The sequence below is a fragment of the Pipistrellus hanaki genome (genome assembly GCF_964339955.1).
Source record: "Pipistrellus hanaki genome assembly, chromosome: 13".
Classification (NCBI taxonomy): Eukaryota; Metazoa; Chordata; class Mammalia; order Chiroptera; family Vespertilionidae; genus Pipistrellus; species Pipistrellus hanaki.
In genome coordinates, this window is record NC_140515.1 from 12,705,028 (window position 1) to 12,728,399 (window position 23,372).

At 46.0% G+C, this 23,372-nt stretch overlaps 1 protein-coding gene across 19 annotated transcripts in view; it reads left to right on the top strand.

The window, feature by feature from the left end:
- The window catches only part of MAGI1 (membrane associated guanylate kinase, WW and PDZ domain containing 1), a 518,034-nt gene extending 494,918 nt beyond the window's left edge, over nucleotides 1-23,116 (top strand). For 5 of the 19 annotated variants that reach the window (XM_084902660.1, XM_084902678.1, XM_084902673.1 and 2 more), the window contains 8 exons: nucleotides 650-842; nucleotides 3,058-3,348; nucleotides 6,183-6,386; nucleotides 13,387-13,480; nucleotides 13,592-13,652; nucleotides 14,513-14,656; nucleotides 16,810-16,948; nucleotides 20,900-23,116. In XM_084902660.1, coding sequence (XP_084758786.1) covers nucleotides 650-842; nucleotides 3,058-3,348; nucleotides 6,183-6,386; nucleotides 13,387-13,480; nucleotides 13,592-13,652; nucleotides 14,513-14,656; nucleotides 16,810-16,948; nucleotides 20,900-21,687 — 1,914 coding nt within the window. In that variant the 3' untranslated portion in view covers nucleotides 21,688-23,116. Of the gene's footprint in view, nucleotides 1-649; nucleotides 843-3,057; nucleotides 3,349-6,182; nucleotides 6,387-13,386; nucleotides 13,481-13,591; nucleotides 13,653-14,512; nucleotides 14,657-16,809; nucleotides 18,957-18,979; nucleotides 19,069-20,899 lie in introns of those variants that run through there. The other 14 variants (XM_084902672.1, XM_084902661.1, XM_084902662.1 and 11 more) reach the window with 8 other exon arrangements.
- Nucleotides 23,117-23,372: the final 256 nt, after the last annotated feature.

Consider the following 23,372-nt stretch of genomic DNA (forward strand, 5'->3'; position numbering starts at 1 on the left):
AGTCCATATTCTTACCCACTCACTCATTATATAGGAGCTTTATAAACTGTGCGTGTAATGCAAAGGCAGCGGTAGCATTGGTACCTAAGGAGAAGGCGGGGAGAGCACCATATTTTAACGAAAGCTGAGTGGCCAGTAAACATAAGGCACTAAGTAAAGGCTGCTTGGCTGTGGGTGCGGAGAGGACAGAAATGCAGGTGCCAGGCCAGGCTTGCTTGTTGGTTCACTCCTTCACTGAATAGCGTCCACTGTGCATTCCCTGTTGCGAGGCACAGCGCTGTGTTTTAAAGAGGAGTAGCGCCACTCTTACCATTAGCAGAGCTTTCTGAAAGGAGGGTCCATGCGGAGATAGAAAAGGAGAAAGGGTTTTGCAAAGGAAAGGAAGGAAGGGTTTTTATTTCTGCCGAGGAAAAACAGAATCATCACCACAGATAAGTGTCGGGGAACCAAACAGGAAAAAGTTCTTTGCCACGTAGGAACTGTGGTAACTTACACCCAGCACAGCGCCTGGCATCCATGGGCATCAAAGAGTGTTTGTGGCACGGACACAGATGTGAATGAATGAAAATGTTCCCGGAGATGTGGAGTCTTTGAGTGTAATAGTAAAGGAAAAGGTCGCTGTTTTATCCATCAACCAATTACTCCACAGATTTATATCGGTCACATTGTACCGCTGGGTGCTGCTGACACGGACGGCCGCCTGAGGTCCGGGGATGAGCTAATCTGTGTGGATGGGACACCGGTCATTGGAAAGTCACACCAGCTGGTGGTCCAGCTTATGCAGCAAGCTGCCAAGCAAGGCCATGTCAACCTCACGGTGCGGCGCAAGGTGGTGTTTTCAGGTATGTTCCGCGTTCGTTCCTGCAGATGGTGTGTTGTCGCTCTGTGCACGGACAAGGACCCCTGCCTGTGTCTGCCTGTCTGTGTCTGCCTGCCTCCTCAAGCATCTAGTTTAACAAATGTTTGCAATTGTGTCTAAGCTCAGAATTTCCTGATGGTTTGCTTCCCTCAAACCCTGCAAAACTGTCGTTCAAAAGTACTTCAGTGTGTCATGCGTGCCTGTTCAGCAGAGACTTCTAGAAGGTCAGGTGCAAATATGTTACCTCCCCCAACACCTTGCCAACTAGAACTTTGTCATCCGCTTCTCCTGATGATAACTCAACGAAAGAGGTCATTATGACAGTCAGGAGAACCCGACTCTCAAATTAAGAGAGCAGCAATTAGGTTGTGTTCTATTGTTGGTAAGAAAAAAGTGAGATATGTTTCTCTCTACAAGAAAGGGGACGAGTTGCCCAGGTCTAAGTCATATTTGATTCTTCCCCCTGCAAGCTTCAAAAATACTACACATCCTTTCGGACTCAATGCAGGTACACCTTCTCTGTGACTGCCTCGGATAGTCCCTCCTCCCTCCCCGCCTCCAGATTTAGCTTCCCTCCAGGCCTTTCTTGTGAATTAGGGTTCCCGCCTATGGCAGACCCATCACTCAATGACAGCTCTCCATGTGTCTGCCCTCGCCCTTCCTCCCCAGCTGCCTGGGAGCACACTCGCGATGGGTCACCTTTGTCTGTCCCCACCCCCACCCACCCCATGTCTAAGACAGGACCCAGGTGCAGTGGAAGCACATTCAGTGTTGTGTCAGTGGAATAATTGAAGTGTGATGTCACATAGTAGGAGTTCTCCGTAGTTTTAATATTAGTGAAACATATTCTTAGATAAAATCAGCTGGCACCTTGTTTTAAGAAAAAGTGGGGTAACTCGTTTAAGTCGTATATAATGAATGACGGAAGGCATCAGATTGCCGTGTGGGAGAGACCTGCCTGCTGCAGCCCGGAAACCACTGGCAATCAGCTAGGTTCCGAGGCCGCCAGGGCAGGCCGGCCGGGCTTTCTTCACACAGCACTCCCTGCAGCAAACACCGAGGTCAAGGTGGCTTCTGAGACGTGCCAAACGCTTTCTTACTTCACTGGCCAAATACAAGTAGTAGAGCAATGTGATTTTTATTTCAGAATTATTTTTAAATCCTTAAGTATTTGGGGGTTTTATTTCAGAATTATTTTTAAATCAAGTATTTGGTCAAAGATCTATTAAATCTATTAAAAGACAAATCAGTCACAGAAGGACAGATGTCATGAGTCTACTGATGAGGCACAGGCAGACAGGGTATAGTCAGGAAGTAGACTGGTGGTTGCAGGGCTGCAGAGGGAGGTGGTTCCGTGGCCTTTAATGGCAGAGTTTCTGTTTGGGAAGGTGAGAAAGTTGTGGAGATGATGGTTGACAACAGTGTGACTGTACTTAATGCCACTAAACTGTACCCTTAAAAATCGTTTAAAATGTTATGGTCTCTATATTTTACTATAATAAGATAGAAATCTATGAGAGGAGGAACTTTCCAGAATAAATGTAGTCTTACCCAAAAGCTGAACACACGTTTTGCTTCTGGCATGAAACGTAAGTTGGTTTCACCAAGTGTTATGGCTCTTTAGGAGTGTTTTATCCTGTCTCCTTACCAAGCAATCCAACTGGCATTGCACAGCACGGGAATTTGAGGGTATTCCGTGTGATGTGCTCTGAGGGCAGGAGCCTGGCGGCCAGGAAGCCACCTCCGCCAGGGCTGTGGGGAATCCCCAGCTGGGCAGCCTGTGGTGCTGGTGGTGGTGGTTGGTGGTGTGTGTGTATCTTCTTGCCTTATGGGAAATGCACAGCAGAACATGGAAAGCTGAGTAGAACTGAGACTTGAGAGTAATGGCACTCGTAATGTGGGCCAAGGTGGGGCCAAGGAGGGTCATGGTGGTGTGGACCAGCCTGCACTTCTGCATGGCTTGGTTCGCGCAGGGATCTCTCTAGTGCGGAACCGGGTGTTGGGTGTGGCTGTGGGTGTGGGTGTGGGTGCTGCTTGAAACCCTTGAGCCTGGGTTCTGTGCGGCCAGGCGAATCTCCTGGCTTCGTGCACGCATGAAGCTGGGAGGGGTGCGAGAGGTGGGCTGGGGGAGAAGGTGTGAAGTTAAGAGGGTGGCGGTGGGGGCCGGATCTGGGCCTGAGCGCGCACCTCCCGCACAGCCCCCAAGGCGGAGCCCGAGGTGCCCTCGCCGGCCTCCTCGCACCACAGCAGCACGCAGCCCGCCTCGCTGACGGAGGAGAAGCGCACCCCGCAGGGCAGCCAGAACTCGCTCAACACGGTGAGCTCGGGCAGTGGCAGCACCAGCGGCATCGGCAGCGGTGGGGGCGGCGGCAGCGGCGTGGGCAGTGCCCTGCAGCCCTACGACGTGGAGATCCGGCGCGGGGACAGCGAGGGCTTCGGCTTCGTCATCGTGTCGTCCGTGAGCCGGCCCGAGGCGGGCACGACCTTCGGTGAGTGGCAGCGCCCTCCCCGGCTTCCCGAGGCCGCCGGGCGCCGGTCAATATCTCATTAGCAGAGCACCTCCCTGCTCCTGGCTGCAGGTGGCTCACGTCTTAATTGGGATGCGGTGTGTTTGCACTTTTCCCTGCTGAAGGTTGGGTGGTTTTTTAACCGCTCAGCGTCCAGGCTGAATGCGAGTTCACACACGCAGCCTTAAGCATCCTAGCGTCTGCACGCAATTCGCAAACCACCCCTGGATGTGGAAAAATTCTCAGATGCTGGGGAAATAGTGGCTTCTGGAGGTCTGGGAGATTTTGAAGGAGCGAATGGCTGTAAAAATGCTTAGGAAAAGTAGAGGTGTAAGGAGTAAAAACAGTACATGAAACGCCTTTCCACCTGATCTGTGACCTTTCTCTCATGTCCCCATCTGAAATGTTTTAATTTTAAATAATTTTTGCTTTTGCCTGATTAACCATCTAATGAAAACCTGAGAGCCGTTTGTCTTCCTTGCCCTTGAATTCCAACAGGGGTGATTGCCCGTCTAGTCCAGGTGTGAGGGTTCAGCAGAGTACTTTCACCCTCAGAAGGTTAGCTCTCAGCAGAGACAAGTAGGAACCCAGCGGATTCCAGGAACTAGTAATCTATGAATCTGTTTCCGATTGAACAGATTATAAACATGTGCTCCAAGAATGATCCACCTTCTTCACGGATAAAGCAATTTGCTGTTCCCCATGCACATTTGCCAATGAATGTGGAATGTGGTGGGAGGCAGGAAGGGCTGTGCAGGCTTTGAAATGCACCTCAGCGCTATCCCCAAATGTCTTGCCCACAAGGAGTCTGAGGAACTTGCTGGCCAAGATCAGCGAGGGGGCCCATCCCTTTAGCTTCCTGCTTCCGAGGAACCCCCATGCCTCCATGTAGTCTCTGCCCTTTCCATCCTGCTAAGGCCGGTTTCACTGAGGTTTGGCCACGAGGAGACAGTCAGCGGGTCTGTGCATGTGTGGCTGCAGTAACAAGCACCCGTTACTAATAGTGCTTTTGTGAGCTACTTTAATACTCTTTCTTGTCATGGATGGGCGGCATGACATCAAGGCAAGTTGTTTTTTTCATTTTTAAAATTAGTTTTGGAGACTTTCCTGCTTAACTTAATAATAAAAAGGCAGGGGAGTGAGAACTCCCAAGTCATTTTCTTCACATCCATATTTTGACCATCCCCATGCACCCTCAGGATTTCAGAATTCTGTTTCACTTTCTAGAAAGAAGTAGCAGATACGTCCGGTGGGAGGCTATGTTACTTAATGAATATTGAATGTCTTCACTCACAATTGGTCTTTGATTGTTTTCCTCTGGTTCTTGCAATGAATGTATTAACTGTCCCTAATACTTTGCATGACACTTCCGAGCTATGCGAGCTTTCCTTACACCTGCTGTTTGATACCTTTCTCATGCGAGTTGTCCTTGGAGATGGGCAAAACTTAACCAAGACCTTGAGTTAAGTGTGGAAGCTTTCAATCACATCTGCCTGTTGGATAAAAAAAAAAAAAAAAAAAACCTGTTTAACTTCCTTTGAAAAAATCCTTTTGCCATAATGTTACATCCAATAAGACAAACTCAGGCAAATACTCTGAAACTCAAAGGACTTACAGCTCCTTTCCCCACACAGTTTATTCCCAAGGTCCCCATGAGGCCCGGAGAGCCTATTCCCTTTCCATGTCTCCCATGCTCGTTTGTCACCCTTTCCAAAAGGTGGCTCAGCGGCTTACCTGTCTGCAGAGTCCCCAGAAAGACAAATTCCCGAAAGAGGTGAATGTGCATAAGAAACTTTGAAACTGAAATATGACTAGCTGGAAACTATGTCTCAGGCTTCGAAGCCAACTTCCCAGCTCTCTCTAGAAGTTTGCAATACTCTTGGCTGAGACATGGAATCCCTCAAAGTGCACAGTAAACCTTCCTCCTCAAATGCACTCTTCCTGGTTTTTCATGTTGCAAACTGGTAGTAAATTATGAGGAGAGTGGAGATGATTGAAGAAACGAGGTTCAGGAATGGTTTGGACCCAGCTTTGTGTGGGTCACCACCCTCAGCCTGAGTAGGTGCTAGGTTTTCATAGGCCCTTCAGGGGGTTTTCGTGAGGATGGAGGAGGATTCAGAGCTTGGCACTTGGGCCCTATCCTGAAAACACAGGTAGGATGGGTGAGCAAAGGTCATGAAAGCAAAAATAGATGTCAAGGTTGGGGGCTGTCTTGGCCCATCTCTTGCTTTTCTAAAGCTTTCACCATTCTGGAGAGAAGGCAGGAGTTGAAGTGTTTGGCCAGGAGGCATTCTCAGGTTGAATCTTGGGTGCTAGCAGATCTCACACTCACCAGACTCCCAGTGATTATTCTTGTAAATGGAGAAAGAACAAAACATTGGCAGAAGCTTAAGAACAGCTGGCAGAGTGGCTTGGAATGAACACAGAATGTGTAGAAGCACCCTTCCCAGCCCTGGGGTCACATGTGAAATCCCAAAGTCAGTCAATGGCAAGTTATGGCGGGGAGGGGGGCTCTTGAGAATCTTTGAAGTTGTGAAATATTCCAAATTTTGTAATTGATTTAAGGTGGGGAGCGGGGTTCCCCCCGAGTTTTGAACCAGGAAAGGACTGCAGATCAGGGCAGTGGCTTCTCCCACGGACGCCCTAAGTGTTGCCAATGTTTTGACCATCGGCGCAGAGCTCTCCTTGAATAACATTTGCTTAATGCTTTAATTAATTAACACTTAACCTTCTCTTTCCCTTTTCAACCCTTTCTCTCCTCCCTGTACTATATTCCCACGTAACTTAAAAAAAAAAATTAAAACTCACTATCAAAGCAGGCAATGCATGTGTGGCTATGCCTCACAAAATAGGTCGGATTATTGAGGGGAGCCCTGCTGACCGATGTGGCAAGCTGAAAGTAGGAGACCGGATCTTGGCAGTAAATGGATGTTCCATCACCAACAAGTCCCATTCAGACATTGTCAACCTAATCAAGGAAGCGGGAAACACAGTTACCCTCCGCATCATTCCCGGGGATGGTAAAGTATACTATTGTCTCTCTCTCTCTCTCTCTCTCTTTTTCTGTCTCTGTCTCTCGACCTCTGTGTCATTGGTGTCCATGTAATTGAACAGTGCTGAGTTAGAGGCAGCCTTATCCATCCCTAACTGAGCAGAGCCATCAAACAAATGTGAGCCATGGTTACTAAACCTCTACCTCCCCTTCTGTACTTAATCCTCTAGCCCTTAATATCTACCTTGCTGCAGATATAAAAACATTTCAGAAAACCTTCAAGTTTTCCCAACTTATTTCGGTTTCGGTGTCCTTGTCTTTAAAACAACAGAATCGTATGAATACCGGTGGTAAAGGTCTCCTGATGTTCTGTATGGACATCACTGAGGATTTTTTTTAAACAATCACTAAACATGTGTGTGATATGTGATATCACAAAGTCTACATAATGCCAGTGCAGAGCCAGGAGTGTCTTTTCTGAATAAGTGAATGTATCTAATGTTTTATTTCATTGGGAGAGTCTTAGGGTTTGTGCATCCTTGATTTGTGCTAATTTTTACATGTGAATGAAGATATAATTAAATCTCTGTTTTTTATTTAATTGTAGGTTATGTGTACATTAAGCTAGGCCCATTCTCGTTTGGTTGGTTGGTTAAATTCAAATCTTTGGTTCTTTTTTGGCAGTGGTGATCACCTCCCCCTGTGTCCCCCACCCCTGGACATGTGGCACTCTCTGGAGTGAGTGCTAATGGCATATAATGGGTAGACCCAGGGATGCTTCTGAACATCCTACAGTGCACACAGCCCCCCACAATGAAAAGTTACCCAGCTAAAATAACAATGCTCATTGTGTTATTCATATTTAATAATAATGAAGCTGATACCTACTGTCACTAAGTATAGATTCATCAGAGAATTAAGTCCTATATATTGAACTCATTATTAGCAGATTTAGTATTTGGGAGAAAACTGATACCTATCCTAAAATGTTCCAATCCTTTTTTTTTTTTTTTTTTCATTTTTGCTCTGCATGTGATAAAATAAAATATGCAGGGTATCCCCAAAACTGTATGCACTCTTGGCAGCTGATAGCTCAATTAATGTTTCTTTCTTTTCAGATTTAACCCATTGGAATTAATACTTATTCAAGGTGTATATACATTTTTGGGGGATACCATGTATATTCTAAAATTGAGTGATTACTTCTCAAGAGGAAATGTGGTTTATGGAGCTAGTGTCATAAAAATGTATGTCATTGATTAAATAGTTAATTCACCAAATGAATTGTTAGAACATGAGCTTTATGGTTTAAAATTCAAGTAGTAGACTGTGCCTTTCAGAAAAAGTAAATCTAAAATTGAACAGTAAAACTAAAAATTGTTGGTTACAAGAATAAAGAACTTTCTCGGCACCAAAAATACCTCATCTGAAATGTGGAGGGAAATTAGCTCCTTGAATGATGGTGTCCTTCAGCCTGCCTCCCAGGCACAGTTTGGAGAGAAGTCACTGGTCTGGAGTCAGGCCCCAGTCACCATGCTGGGAAGCTGTTACAGTGTAGGAGGGCGACCACAAGATGACAGAACAGAGAGGTTCCTAATGGAAATGCTGAAGGAAGCCAGAGAAATGAAGAAATGGTTGAGAGAGCCCAATGGAGTATATAAATTCAGACAAATGGACAAATTTCAAAAGAACTGGACATAGGAATTGACTTGCTGGATCTACGTTAGTCGTAATGTAGAAATGAGGATCTTAAAAAAAAGGAAGGGAAGAAAGCACTTCCTTGAAGGAAGAGCTTAGCAAAAGAGTTTGAATCAGGAAAGAGAACTATGCAGAAAACCATATTCTGTGCACATACTAGGTGTTGACTTAATTTTTTAAAAGTATAATGAAAAGTACTTTGGGGAAACCTGAACCAAAAAAATATAATGCAAGGTGAATTATCAATAACAGTTGTCAATAAAAACTTTTTTCTAAACTTAAATACTTCAAAGATATAAAATTCAGATAGACATAGCTACAGGCTGTCCTGGTTAGAAGAAAGTAAACATTGAAGTTGATACAGAATAGTTAAGGGCTGATGCCCTGCGGAGGCTGCCATTTCATTGAAGACACTCTAGGAATGCGTTGCCATGGTGATAAAACTCTCCATCAGTTACTCTGTAAGTTTTGGAGGCCAGGAGAAGGCAGTGGAATCCAGCAGAGGGTGGGTTTGTGACACTCATCTTTCACTGAGGCAGAAAAATCACCTTCTTGGCAATTACAGTTGAGGCAGGGGAGTTCGATTTCTGGGGAGATGCTGGAGCAATCCAGGAGGGTCTTGCAAACACCTGGAAGGCAGAGCGTGAAATTCATGGACGTTCTTTCTCTGTGAGCGTGTGCTGGCCATGGCAGGGGGTGGGAAAGGGATGTGCTCTCTGTCAGGGACCGGACCGCTGGTCTTCTTCAGATCTTTCACTCAAATGCTTAATTCTTCAGGGTGCCCACAGTTTGTTTCATGATCCCCGTGAGGAGGCTGAAGTTCTTAATCAGCATGGTTTCTTAAGCTCCAAGCAATCCATCTTACCCAGAGAACTGTTCTCAGAAACCCTAGGAGGCACTTGAGGAGGATGCATTCTTGTTGGACAGGACTTGGAACCCACTCTGAATCCACTTCTTTGTCGTTCTTATGTTGCCCAATTCTTTTTTCTTATCATTTGCCTTTATTTTTTTTCTCCAACTTCACTAGTTTTCCTCACTCTGTTTCTTCTCTCCTCCCCCTCCTCTCTCTCTGCCAGCCCTCTCCACAGAGATGATCACCTTGTCTCAGTTCACCTTTGTTTCATAGGAGATAGGGCTTGGACACAGGTATTGCTGTCTCCTTGGAAAAAGCTATTATTATCTTAATAGCAGGCTCTATGGATATGATGCTAACAGACTCAGTCAAAAGGAACAGCTTCCAATCATACACAGTTTAAAAGTCTCCCAAAGCTTTTCAATTATTGCCGGGACTCACGTTTTCAAAGGCTTTCTTCAGCTATTTATTACATGTACGTTTGTGCAATACGTGCTTAAGAAAGGAAGGTGTTATCATTTGTTGGTCTGTGTGGCTTTGTGATGCGGGTTCGGGCAGGGCGCTGAGGCAGTCCCGGGGAAGCAGGTTAGAATTGTAATCTGGTGGCGGAGCCTGTTGAAGTCCCAGAGAGAGGCGCCTGTCAGCCAGGGCCTGGCTGAGCGTGGCGCCCTGACAGCACCTCCGGGGCTCCCCTGTGCTTTTCTTGGTGCACGACTGCCATGTTCACTGCTCCGAGCGAGCTGCAGGAGGTGTACACACTGTTTAGTGAAGGCTGTAGGGTACTTTCTGGAACTTATCATAAAAACAGCCAGTCTGGCTGTCTGCTGTTGAGTTTTAAAAGCCAAATACATTGCCACCCCTTCGTAGTACTGCTGCTGGAAGCTGCTCTTATATCAGAGCCCTGGGTTTAAGGGTTTTTCTATTACCGAGCAAATTTTGCTTTGGACGAGAGCTATAAATTTATGACAGTGGGCTTCATCTCTGTATTTTAAAAAGCGAGAGAGAATCTCAGCACTTCACATCTTGGTCTAATCCTGACTGAAGACTTAAAGCTGCCAGTGCCTCCACTTGCTCCCTGAATGACCTTGGACATATTGCCTGTCTTTTCTAAGCCCCCATGTCTCCATCTGTAAAATGGGGGTGCTAATGGCACCTGTTTCACTGCACTGTAAGAATAAGATGAACTTAATGCACTTAGCAGTTTTTGACACATTGTAAATGATTAGGAAATGGTGGTTGTTTATAGGTTAATAAAAACAAGACAATTTAGGAAGTTCAAATAGCTATTTGCATATTAAATGTTAATTTTTAAATTGCTTAAAGTTTAGCTTCAACCCCAGATTTGCATATAAGTAGGTGAAAATAGCAAATGAAGGTTAAGAGGAAAATTAATAAAACAGTTCTGTTTATATGCGTATTGGGTAATCATCTGTTGTATCTCAGCAAACACAAAAGCACAGAAATAGGAAAACTGAGAGGGGATCTGATCTGCCTGGGAAACTGGCCACTGAGACCACACATGCACCTGTGAGGCCCCACAACTCGTTGCTGTCTTCACTTTAATTACAAGGAAACAGCCATATTGGTTTCCTGATTATGATTTCCCCAGGGCCCGAACAATCTTCTGATTTCCCAGAGAGTCTCCACAAAGTTAATTACAATGAGTACAATCAGGTTTTTAAAAGGACGAATACACGTGCTTGCAAACTCCTGCTGAGTCAGGACAAGAAGCTGCAGCCCTACTGCTCTGTGCTCACACAGCAGCGGGCTTGATGAAAGGTCTTACACTTACCACCTTGGCTGTACCAGGTACCTGCAGTCATAAAAATATGCTTTCAATAGTAGTAAACACATGCTACCACAAAAAAATACGCTCATCATTTTGGGGGCAGTTTTCATGTTCCAGGCACAATCACAGTTTTCTTTCAGATAATCTTTGCACCAGTTCCCCAAGACATATCCGCTGTCCCACATGGGGTGGAGGAAGCTGAGGCATGAAGAGTTTAACTTTGCTTAAGCTCCAGCCGGTACACTGCTGAGCTGGGATACAAAACCAGATAGTGTGACTCTAGAATCTGTCCTGGCTGCCATTATGCTAAGCTGCCTCCCAATAACTTGAGAAGCCCCACGTCCCCAACTCGGAGGGTTGCAAGGCATGCTGACATAACAAAAGGCTTCAAGGAGCCGGCTCAGTTGGTTCGGTGTCATCCTGAACACCAAAAGGTTGCCAGTTTGATTCCCCGTCAGGGCACATACCTGGGTTGTGGGTTCCATCCCTGGTCGGGGCAGGTATGGAAGGCCAACCAATCCATGCTTCTCTCTCACGTCAATGTCTGTGTGTGTGTGTGTGTGTGTCTCTCTCTCTCTCTCTCTCTCTCTCTCCTTCCCTCTCTCTAAACATGTCCTCGGGTAAGGATTTTTTTTTTAAAAAAAGGCTGTTGGGGGAAGGGAGAGGGGACGGGGAGGCTCTGAGGAGTCCATGGGAAAAGAAAATGCAGAAACATTTCTCTCTGTCACCTATTATTTCTCACTCTTAACTGACCACATGTTTTTTTTCCCTCAGAATCTATAGGAATATTTGGTGAAATAGGTTGTGAGAAACATTGTCCTAACCCATGAAAAAGATACACATGTCAGTTCACTTGATCTAGTTACATTTTCTTTTTATCCTCACCCAAGCATATGCTTTTTTATTAACTTTTCAGAGAAAGGAGGTGCAGGGGGAGAGGGCGAAAGGGAGAGAGAGAGAGAGAAACATCAATCACTTGCCTTTTGTATGCACCCAGACCAGGGATTGAACTTGCCGATTAGGTATGTGCCTGACTAGGAATTGAACCCACAACCTTTTGGTACATGGGATGGTTCTCCAACCAGCTGAGCCACCGGCCAGGGCAAATTACTTTTCTTATTAACCTTGTGTCTTAGCTGTAAGAATTGTGGGCTCTATGGCTGGAATACCGACTATGAACATCAGATTTCAACTTTCTCATTTTGCTAAGAATTTAGTTTATACAAGTTCCACAGCAGTGAACAAAGAGAAGAAGCATGGCAAGGGCCACAACTTAGTAAATATGTACTGAGTGCTTACTGTGGGGCAGGTACTGCACCAAACATTCCATCTGCTTTTATCCCAGGAAGGGAATTACTATAATAGCATCACCCCTCTGGCAGATGAGGAAAAGCAGTCACACAGCTAAGGATTTGAACCTGGGTTTAAATCTCAAGCCCATGCTTTTAACAACTATGTGTAACAGCAATCACACAGCATGGCAGACAGGCCAGTGGGTGGGATTTGAGGGATGTCTCCTCCCCGGTGACTGCAGCGAAAAGAAATGCAGTCCCGATATCCCAGTTAGTGAGACGACATATTTTCTCATAGGAACCTTGTCAGACATGCTGAGTAGATACATGTGCTTGACAAACACTGAAGTGCCTCCGGTTCTAGACTTCCTGGCACACTGTGAGCTAAACAGGCATTTACAGGCAAATCTTAGACTCTACCCACCATAGTTAGCATTTTCTAAATGGAAAATTTATGCCATGTTCCAAATAGTCGACCAAAAATAAATATTTAAAGTGCAGCTTGCTCATAGTCGCTTGCTATCTGCCTTGATCATAATGGAGAAACAATTCATAAAAGAATGTGTAAGCATTACTGTATGAATGATTAAATCTGTGTGGGGGGGGGGGTGTATAGGCATGCTCATGTCTTCAACATCTGCATCTGCATCTCCATTCTTTAGAGATTAATGAAGTTGCTTAGGTATGTGGTTAGTGAAGAAGAAAATCAATTTACATAGGAATATAATCAGAGTTATTACGTTAGGTTGGCTTCATGATTTATACAGCTTGTATTTACAAGCTCCAACTCTAACAAATGCAAGTTTTTAAATTAATTTCTCATAAGTGATACCAGACAAGATCTGTCAGGAACTCCACACTTTCCATTACACTTCATTAAAAGCAATGGGCAAAAAGGTAGATGGGTGTGTGTGTATGTTTAATAAGATGTTAGCACACTTCCAATTTTATAATAATATTCACATGAGGAAGTTAAACATAGTCACTAAACATTGCAGGAAAGGTTAAGAAAGAGGTATATAATGAGTCTGCCCAATTCTGGGGAATAATTCTGGTGATACAGTGCTTTGATGGGACTGTCACTTTAAGTGGAGGAGCAGAGTGAGAGATACCTGCCTTGGCTGCAATTTTAGGTTAGTACTTTCTTGGACAAACTTTTTATTTGTGGGATGTCTTATTGGGAGAAGGATAACGGGGTGTACATGGCTCACATCTTAGAATATCTTTAAATGATTCTCCAAACTCTGAATTATTTAGAAATTGAAGTCAGAGCTGCTTGGAATGATTACAGAGAAGCCCACCTTGTCAGTCAGCTACAGGGCTTCGGCACCCTCCCTTGGTGTGGGGGTGTCTTCTTCAGGGCCCTCATTTCGCGATGCTCTGTCTCATCCCGCAGAGTCTTCGAATGCCACTTTGCTGACCAATGCGGAGAAGATCGCAACCATCACCACCACACACAACCCCGCTCAGCAGGGGGCCCAGGAGACCAGGTCAGACCGGCTTTGTTAAAGGCAAAAAGCAGCTCCTGGCATGAGGACACTCCTCCTGGGTCCTCAGTTTCCCCACAGGTGGTTTTATATGTATTTCTCTCACTTTGGCAGGAACACCACCAAACCAAAGCCGGAAGCTCAGTTTGAGTTCAAAGCACCCCAGGCAACACAGGTGAGGCCATTTCTCAGTTTGCTTTGCTTTGCTCGTTTCCTTCCGGCTTTCTGAAGCTGTTTTTATGAGATATCTTTTACAAGGTACCTCAATTAAAATAAAAAACCTTTTTGTGAGGGGAACTACTGAATATGAGCTCACATTTGGTTGTCTAGGAAATGACATTTTATTTTACTACCTTTGAAAAATATTCCCAGATATCCTTTTCCGGGGAACGGGGGGAATCGGGGAGGAACAAACAAAATAAAAAGCTATAATTGGCGACCAATAGAAGAGCAAAACAGCTGACATCCACTCATGGTATTTGTAACTGCATTTATGCCAAGAAAATACCTTTTTCTAAGGTGTTTCTCAGCCTTGTGAATTTCAGGGGGGCCCACAGACCCCATACAGGGTAATGGAGGGTGCACAAATGGAGCAAATTTGGGAAACATTGCTTGTTGCAAAGTTAAACAGGTTCCTTTTCGACTGGCCTCCTCAACCTTTTGATACCCTAACAGTGGGCACTGTGGCATTTTGGGGGCATTGGGCGGGGAGGGTGAACTTCCAACTATGTGCAGGGTATCACATAATGAGTTTTCCTGTCGTAAATGGTGAATTGCAGCCTCACTGGTTAAATTTTAATATGTGCATATTAGTGTGTAGTCTATGGGCACACGCACTCATGAATGTTTTCAAATTATGGATCTCCCAACTTCTCAGGTTAATGGATATTAATAAACAATTGAGGATCTGCAGGAGGGGGCAGAGATGGTGCCTTTTGGTCAAATCGGTATAATAGAGGATGTTCAGGAAGAGATGGAGAGAAAGGGGCGGGTGTGGGTTCTCCTGGAATGATTCCATTTCCTGTCTTGAACTAGGAGCAGGATGTTTACACTGTGGACCTGGAAAGAGGAGCCAAGGGCTTTGGCTTCAGTCTTCGAGGGGGCCGAGAGTATAACATGGACCTCTACGTTCTGCGCTTGGCAGAGGACGGTCCTGCCGAAAGGTGTGGGAAGATGAGGGTAAGTCGGAAGAGGAATCTGGAGTAGATGTAAATCCGTCATCAGCAGTGACTTTTTGACATTATGTGGTAGAGCCTTCTTTATGAGGACTACGTTTTCTACAGCTTCCGGGATACTTGGAATGCCTGACTCCCACCCCAGCGTAAATCCCCTCCCGAAGCATAGTGAGGGCTGCTGGAGTTAGGTGAACCCCTCTACTCTTCGAGGTTGAGTGGAGGATTGAAATTACTTTCACAGCTATTAAAGGAGATATTTCTGCATCCCATCTCCATCGCTGTTATACATCGTCTCATGAGGCGCACACATCACCGCAGGGAGTCCTGGCTGGCCCAGGATGCTTAGAGAGCAGGAAGGCCTGCGGCTCTGCAGGCGGAGTGGGGGCATCTCTGGCTGGTCACCCGCCATCTCACCTCAGCCTCGGGAGCCCGCTGACTCTGCCCCAGCAAAGGCTCCACTGCTCCATGGGATGGCTACTCGGGGTCACTCTGTAGTAGTCAGAGCCACAAAATTTAAAGACACAAATGCAAGGACCCACTCTGCTCTGTTTAGTTAGTACCTGCTATTGTATGTGGATGCGTTGCTCCCCTGGGCAGATTAGGTGATCAAAGAAAAATCTTCACGTTATAGATAAATCACATAGAATGAGAGACACACACATAGGAAATAATTGGCAGCGAATTTAAAAAAAAATCAGAAGTCAGTCAGGAAAAGAAAAAAGTGAATAAAATTGGACCTGAGCAGAAAAAGGAAAAAAGGGACTAAAGGTAGGGAACTTAATACTTGTATTTAAGACACAATCTTGATTTTTAAGTTTCTTCAGATTGAATTTTTTAACGAGGTCCCCCCACATTGGAAAGTAAATGATGTAGCTTGTTTTAAAAAATTAAACAGTGAAAAATGGTACATAGTAAAAATACAATTTCCAGGATCAAACTGTTTATCAGTTTTTTTTATATATCCTTCCCATATGCATTTGTATGCACAATGTGTGCCTATGCAAGTTTATAGTGTACGTATCCTCTTTAAGTTCCAAACACATTGGATATGCTTTTCCATGTCTTTACTCATTAAAAAGTTTCTGACTGAATGAAATACCATTGTCCTGCCATTCTGTATAATGCTGGATAGATCACAACACCTTTGTCCAATCTGACACCTTCAGCTTGGTAGGCGTGGGGTATTATCACCTCCTTTCACCGTTAAAAGGACTTGAGCAAGTTGACGTAGCTAACTAGTGATAGGGCCAAAGCCAGTGCTTCTCTTCTGCCTTCTGGGAGTACAAGCTTCATGCACAGGATCTGGTCTGCCTTGTTTACTCCTTTGCTCTAGTGGCCAGAATAGCACTGATACGTAGTAAACGCTGCAGTCAGTTATCAGACGGACTGGATTTCGGCTACATGGAAGGTTCAGCTGGGGGAGGATTTGCTTCCCTCACAGAGTCATTGGCAAGATACAGCGCCTGGTGGGCTGCTGGCCTGAGCGCTCCCACGTCCTTAGCATGGACTCCGAAGGGCAGTTCACAGCATGCCTCAGAGTGAGAAAGTGAGCAACAGAAGAGGGCAAGTAAGACAGAAGCCAGAATCATTCTGTAACCTTCTCTCTGAACTGACCTCTCATCGCATTTGCCATATACTGTTTGTTAGAAGCAGGTCAACAATTTCAACCCCCATTCAAAGGGAAGGAGGTTACATGGGATATGAATACAAGAAGGTGGGGATCATTGCGGGCATCCTGGAAGCTACTTAGCACCTCCTCCTTCCTTCAGTAACTATCATTCCCCTGGATAGCTTTATTAGCTTTTTGTTTGCACTTACAGCCCCCTTTCTGATAATCAGAGAAAACATTGTATATAGTCTGACCAAGGAATGATTATTTGAAATGTGCCAAACTGGTTCTCAGATACTACTTAACATAGATGTACTTTTCTAATTTTCTTGTTAAAGGCATTAGAATGTCATCTCCATCAGGGCGGTAATTTTTGTGGAGTTTTTTGAAGTTTTCACTGCTGCATCCTGAGCAATAGAAGATTTTCCGGCAAACACAATAAATATTTGGGAAATCAATAAATGAAAGAATTTCAGCCATAAAGCACCTCAATAGCCAGTGAAACCCTTGTGTGGTCTTCTCACTTTGCTCTCTCTTGCTTTGGACAGATCGGTGACGAAATTTTAGAGATCAATGGTGAAACCACCAAAAACATGAAGCATTCTCGGGCTATAGAACTGATTAAGAACGGCGGCCGCAGAGTGCGTCTGTCTCTGAAGCGGGGCGACGGCTCCGTACCGGAATATGGTGGGTCAAACTATGAAAACCTCCCCTCCTTCCCTGGCATGACTCCATGACTCTGTCTCCAGAACTGCGGCAGGAAAGTCTTTCTGTTTCCCCTCTTCACCAGTGTCTTACCAGCCTTCCGCACCATGTGATTATTTGCCTCGCTTGTTCTGAAACCTCTACACATTTCATCCTTTTGCTTGCTTCCATGGACTGGGGCATGGCCTAAGACAAGATCTTTCTAGCCCCCTTTCTGATAATCAGAGAACACATTTTGTCTAGTCCGACCAAGAGCGAAGGAATGATTGATTGAACTGTGCCAAACTGTTTCTCAGATCCGATTGTTAGCACAAAATGACTCTACTCCTTTTAAGAAGCAGGAAAGCAGGTTTCCTGAGTGATACGTTGAGGCACAATTCTTTTTCTTTTTTCTTTTGTGGTTACTTGATGTCTTATTTATGAGACGTGAAATTCTGAGATGGTTTGGGAGCTTGCTCACCTCCTTTGTGCTCTGTATATTATACAACACCTCTGCGTCCCCCCTCCGGTTGCTGCCCCAAATGAGACTACTTGAGCCCACTAGTACAAAACACACAAAACTGTTGCTACGTTAGCCATATGTTTTTAAATGATAAAGGATGGAATGGATTCCCAGTGCTCATCATGAGGGAAACACGTGACTATACCTTTCCTATGGGGAAAGCCAGATTATGCATAAAGTTCTTTTGTCCTATCTAGAGACATGATTTGACTGAACAGCAAGGATCTTTAAATAGCTTAGTGTCCTCATGGCAAAATAGTGTATATTGTAATAATTATGTCCTATTTATTTGAGATTCTTGTTTAAAATTTAAAATTAAAAAAAAAAAAAAAAAAAAAAGCTATGCCCTAGATGTAGGGCTTTTCTTCCCAACCAAAGGTCTACAAAAGTTTCTATAGAAACTGTGATTGAATGGTCCCTACGCATCAGTCCCCTTTATTAGGGAGTTTATCTGTTATCGCCCTCTTTTCGCAAAGTCATTCTGCACAATTCCCAGTTGCACTTTGGACTCGAAGAGATCTTTAATTCAAATACAGCTCAAGGACAAGGCTAACTCCTTTGAAGGGTAGCCTTCCCAGGTGTTGGACATCGCGGTGCAAAATACGAGGGACCCAAGGTGGGGGTGGCATGTGAGACGAGGCCCCCTCAGACATGGCCAACCACACCCAGGGAAGGTAGCCTAACAACCCTGAGATGTTACAGCCGTGCTGGCTCTGGAACCCTGACAGGTGTATGGATGCCCTGAAACCGTGTAACCCTGTCTCCCTTTTCTGTCTTCCCTCTGCTTCTGTTGGATGTGATTTTCATTTCAGAGTCACCGTCAGTAACCTCTGTACCCTCTCGAAACCTGTGTCTGTTGCACTGAGGATGAAAATCCAATACTAATAAATGTTCTTTGGGCTAAAAATAAAGATCATTTAAATGCTCGGTTTTCCAAGAAGGGTTGAACATGCCAGGGTTGTGCTGCTGTAATGTCTCCATGTTTCATTCAGACTGGATCTCTAATTCTAGTGATTAGAGTCACAGATGGGTTATAATATGTTAAGTTCCAATATTTTTCTGACTTGATTGGAACCTGCTTCTCTGTGAGGCTATTTTTGTAATGAGTTTTTTGTACTTAATTTAACAGCCGTGGTCTTCAGGGGGGCGGGAGGGCACTTTGTTCTTCTGTTGTTTATTGTTAAATGCTCTCCTATGCCAGCCTGTCATTGTCCCAGTTGTTTGAGAAAAAAAAAAAAGAAAGAAAAAAGGATGCATCTATTGTTTGGGTCCTGAGTCACCATCTATGGCTGTCTAAAATGTCACTGTTCTGATTTCTGCAGCCTTATTTGAGTGTTGCCTTAGACTGTCTGACTGGACAAATAAACTCTTTGCCCTATGTTAACAAATGCAGATTTTTTTCTTTCCTCTTTGTTACAGGGAATCTAAATGTTCAACTTTTTTGTCTTTCTCTTTCTCTCTCTCTCTCTCTCTCTCTGACTGTTCTTGGTGCTGGGCCCTCCCTTCTACAGCAATGATACCTCCTAATATCGCTGCATGTATGAGAAATGACAAGCTCGGGGAGGCTTGCTTCTACCTTATGGGCCATAATCAAACTACGGTTTGTAGCTCAATCAATACTAGGTGTTTCTGTGCTGTGGCCTAATTTACTCATTGCTTCTGCTTAGCTCTATTTTGATATGTTTGGCAATTCATTCTGAGCACCCTGCGTTCTCTGAATTGTAAGTACACCACTGACCCTGTTGAAGTCTTGCTCTTCCTTATCTTAAAAGTAGGAGTAGGGAGCCCCCAGGTTAGTCTTGCTCCCCCAAATCTTAAAGTGACTTTGTGTTATTCTAATAGCCTACCCAGCAGGTCAGACTCGAGGCCGGCAGGCACCATTCCTCATTTATTTAAATAAAGGAAGCATGCAGCCCATCAGCCGTGAGTTTGACATGCTTGTTTTAGAATGAACAAACCTTATACCACAGAACTCTCACCTGGCTAGACAGGGCTTTGCTAGATAGAAAATATTTCCAGCTTATCTCTTGGGAAAGGGCAGCCCGTGGGCCAAGCCTGTCCTCAGCTTGTTTTTGTACGTAAAGCGTAGCAGCACGACACATTTTACATGCTGTCTCAGGCTGCTTAGTTACAAAGTCTGTGGTCCACAAAGCCAAACATAACGATTCAATGGCCCTTGACAGAGACAGTTTGCCAACCCCTGGCTCAAGGCTCTATGCCTGCTTTTGTTAACACCTGCCCAGGAGGTTGGGAGATCATTCATTGCTTACACTTGACCCTGTTACTTCATGAAAGATCCTTAAAGAGCTTCCACTTCATCTCCGTGACTGTCCCCGGCCTGCCCTCCACACAGCAGCGCCCCATTCCTGGGCCTTCAATGGTCTGACGTGGGTGACTTGTTGGGGTTAGTTGTAAACAAAGCAACCCTGCTTTGAAAAAAGCCCTCATAACCTCGGGAGGCCACCTACCACATCTGCGGTGTTACTTCACATAGTTTCATAATAAACAAAGGCCCTTGTGTGCGGCCCTGCTTTTAAGTCTAGAGATACCTGGACGCTGTAGGCAGCAGTCCAGTGGCTCCTGGCTCAGCGATGTAATGACGGCTGAGCATAAAGAAAAGTGCCTCTGAACGTCAGGTTTATCTGGGCGCCATCTGATGTCACCTGTGTTCCAGAAAACCTCCCTTCCACTCCCTTTTATCTGTCAGGAGACTCCACATTAAAAAAAAAAAAAAAAAAAAAAAAAAAAAAAAAATAGTTCCCTGAGTTTACACAAAAGGGAAGGAACTACTTGAATGACATGTACAAAGGCAGAGGATGTCTAACGGACCCTCACTTCATGTCCCATTTGCCAGTCGCCAACCTCTGGCATGCTGCCCCTGGGCCCATCCCCTGTGCCCACAGGGCATCTGGCTGCAGTAGGCGCACACGCTGTGCCACAGCCAACGCAGAAAGCCGGGAGCACCGGCACCCCTTTCTACCTCCGCACCCCTCCATCACCACCCAGATCCCAGCGCAGGCTGATAGCATTACCCAGGGAGTTCCCTCACACCCAGGCTTTTTTGTGTGTGTTTTTTTTTCAGCAAGTTTAAACAAGTATTGTTTTAAAGAAATGTTTCCTTTCCTGGGGGCGGTGGGCAAGGGAGAAGGGCTGGGGGCGGGCAGAGCAAGGGTCCTGGGGGGCCTCTGGCTGCTGCAGACAGAGTTGGGGGTGCCCCTCTGGTGAGTGGGCAGGGCCTGGGAGAGCCACCAGCGCTAGTTGTTAATCTAACTAGTTGGTTGCCTAGTTGGTAACCTAAGTAGCTGCCGCTCCCTAACCAGCTGGCTGTGGCTGGTGCCTGTGTGTGCGCGCGGCTGTGGCTGTGGCGCTCATGGGGTGGGAAAGGCACCCAGGGCCGCTCACCGACTGTCGCTCTGCTTCCCTCCCCGCAGACCCCGGCAGCGAGCGGATCGGCGGCGGTCCCGCCGGTGCACACGGCTTCCCGGAAGTGAGGCCTGGCATCCCGGAAGTGAGGCCCAGCGCCCCGGAAGCGAGGGGCCGCCGGCTGCCCGCGCCCTCGGAGCCCAGCCACCCACCGGACCTCCACCGATCCTCCCCGCGCGGGGACCAGCGGGCGCCCGGGGGCGCCTCGAGGGGCAGCAGGGAGCCCGGCCGCGCGCCCAGCGAGCACCACACGTGGAACGGGACTCCCAGGACCGCCGGCGGCGGGGCCGGCCGTGCCCAGGACCGGGCGCCCGAGGGGCGAAGGGAGGCGCCCCCCGAGCGGCTGGCGGCCGACGGCCCGGGCAGGCGGGCCCCGGAGCGGCGCCGGGAGGGCACCCGGAGCGCCGACAACACGCTGGAGCGGAGGGAGAAGCCCGAGCGCAGGCGCGAGGCCTCTCCGGGGCGGAGGCGCGAGCGCTCGCCGGGCCGCCGGAGGGAAGGCTCGCCCGGCCGCCGCCGGCGGTCCCTGGAGCGGCTGCTGGAGCAGAGAAGGTCCCCGGAGCGCAGGAGGCCGGGCTCGCCCGAGAGGAGGGCCAAGTCCACCGACCGCAGGCGCGCCCGGTCCCCGGAGCGCAGGCGGGAGCGGTCCCTGGAGAAGAGGAACCGCGAGGACAGAGCCGGCCACCGGGAGAGGGAGGAGGCGAGCCTGAAGGCCGAGGGCGGCCGGGGCAGCAGACACCCCCCGGAGCAGAGAAGGCGGCCTTACAAAGAGTGCAGCACAGACCTCAGCATCTGAGCCCAGCTCGGCTGGCCGCCCCCAGGTCCCGGCTTCAAGAGGAAGCTCTCACACCTGAAATCCTTTCCTCACCCGATGAAGCATCTGACACCTGAAGACCCTACGGATAGCAACAAACATTTGATGCATTTGAATTTATAAGAAAAAATATATATATGTGAAAAAGTGTTGTGCCTGATGTATAATATTAAAGAAAGTATTTTTAAATGCATACCTTTTTGGAAATTATTTGCCAAATGTCGCCCCAAAGGGGGATACATTTTGTTTTCTACATAAACTGTAGAATTGTCAAGAACTGTTCCCATCTTTGGGCAATCTTTTTCTCTCTCCTGGTTAAATAGGGCTTTTGATCATTTTCTCTAGGTAAGGGAAGTTACTGGTTAATTTGATATAGACTTATGTAATGATGTAGTGCTATACTATAGTTAGTTTTTCTTTAAAAAATAAAAGCCAAGAGGCAAAAGTTATATTTGTAAATGCTGAGGACTCTGGGATTGCCGGTGATCCTAAAATCAAGCAAACTATATGAAGAGACTACTATTGCAAATGAAGGATATTTATAGCAAATCTACACAGCACACAGAAACGTTATGTTTTTGCGTCATAGTTGGTTCAGAAAACAGTTATACTCTCCCTGGCCATAAAGCTTGGCTGCCATGACCCAAATGCAGCCCAGGTGCAGACCGTCAGGTTCATTAGCATTATTGACATCTAAGATCTCATTAAGGCAGTGCCATCATGGCCTCACTCAACTACTGGGAGAAATGGACAAAAAACACCTTCTGTATTGTCTTGCCTGGTTGAGGCTGCAGAGGAGATGGAGTGGGGACAGTGTACCCCGTGTGAAGGAATCAATCCCCAATAGAGAAGGTATGGTCCCCTTTTAGCATAAGCCCAGGTTGCTCTTTCCCAAATTGGGGAGGAGGGGATGAGGCTTGGTGGAGTTAGCTCTCTATTGATATGTAGGATTTAGAGGTGCTTATTAGAAATGTTTCCCTTTTGAAGCTATTAACAGTCTCTAGAATAATGGAAGGGGAAAGGTCAGGATCCCAATCGCTCTCCATCTCATTGACAACGTTCTGCCCTCATGATCCTGTCCTTGGAATTTGGGGACAGCAAAACAAAACATCATGGTTTTTATTTAAAAAAAACAACACATTCTTTTGCAACCCTCTCCCACATGAGGTGTCATTGGGTTGGCTATAGCCCAGGGAAGTGGTTGAAATAGGAAATGGATTACTGCCTAGCTGAGCCAAATGTTTGCTTGTACCTGTTGGACCACTATAGCAAACTGCTGCTTACAACACATTGTATATTTCCGTAGTACTGTTTTGCATTTTCCATACAGACACAAACTTTGCAAGTCAATCACTGTTGTTCTCATGGTACTGTTTAAAAAAAAAAAAAGGACCAAAAAAAAGAAAGAAAACCAGCCAATCATTGTGTGTACAGAGTTAAAAATTGTAATTAATAGAGTCTGTTTAAAAACAACTGTTGCCTTTTTTCTTGTATAAAAGAGAATTTATGACAAACTTTAGCAGTGAGGAATGTGATATGTGTTTATATTTCTGAATATGGAACAAATTGATTCATTGGGATATATTTTAATGTAAACTAAATCAGGTATGTAAAGCTGTTTTAAAATGGGAGACTATATAATTCTTTAAAGCTTTAGTTGGTTTGAG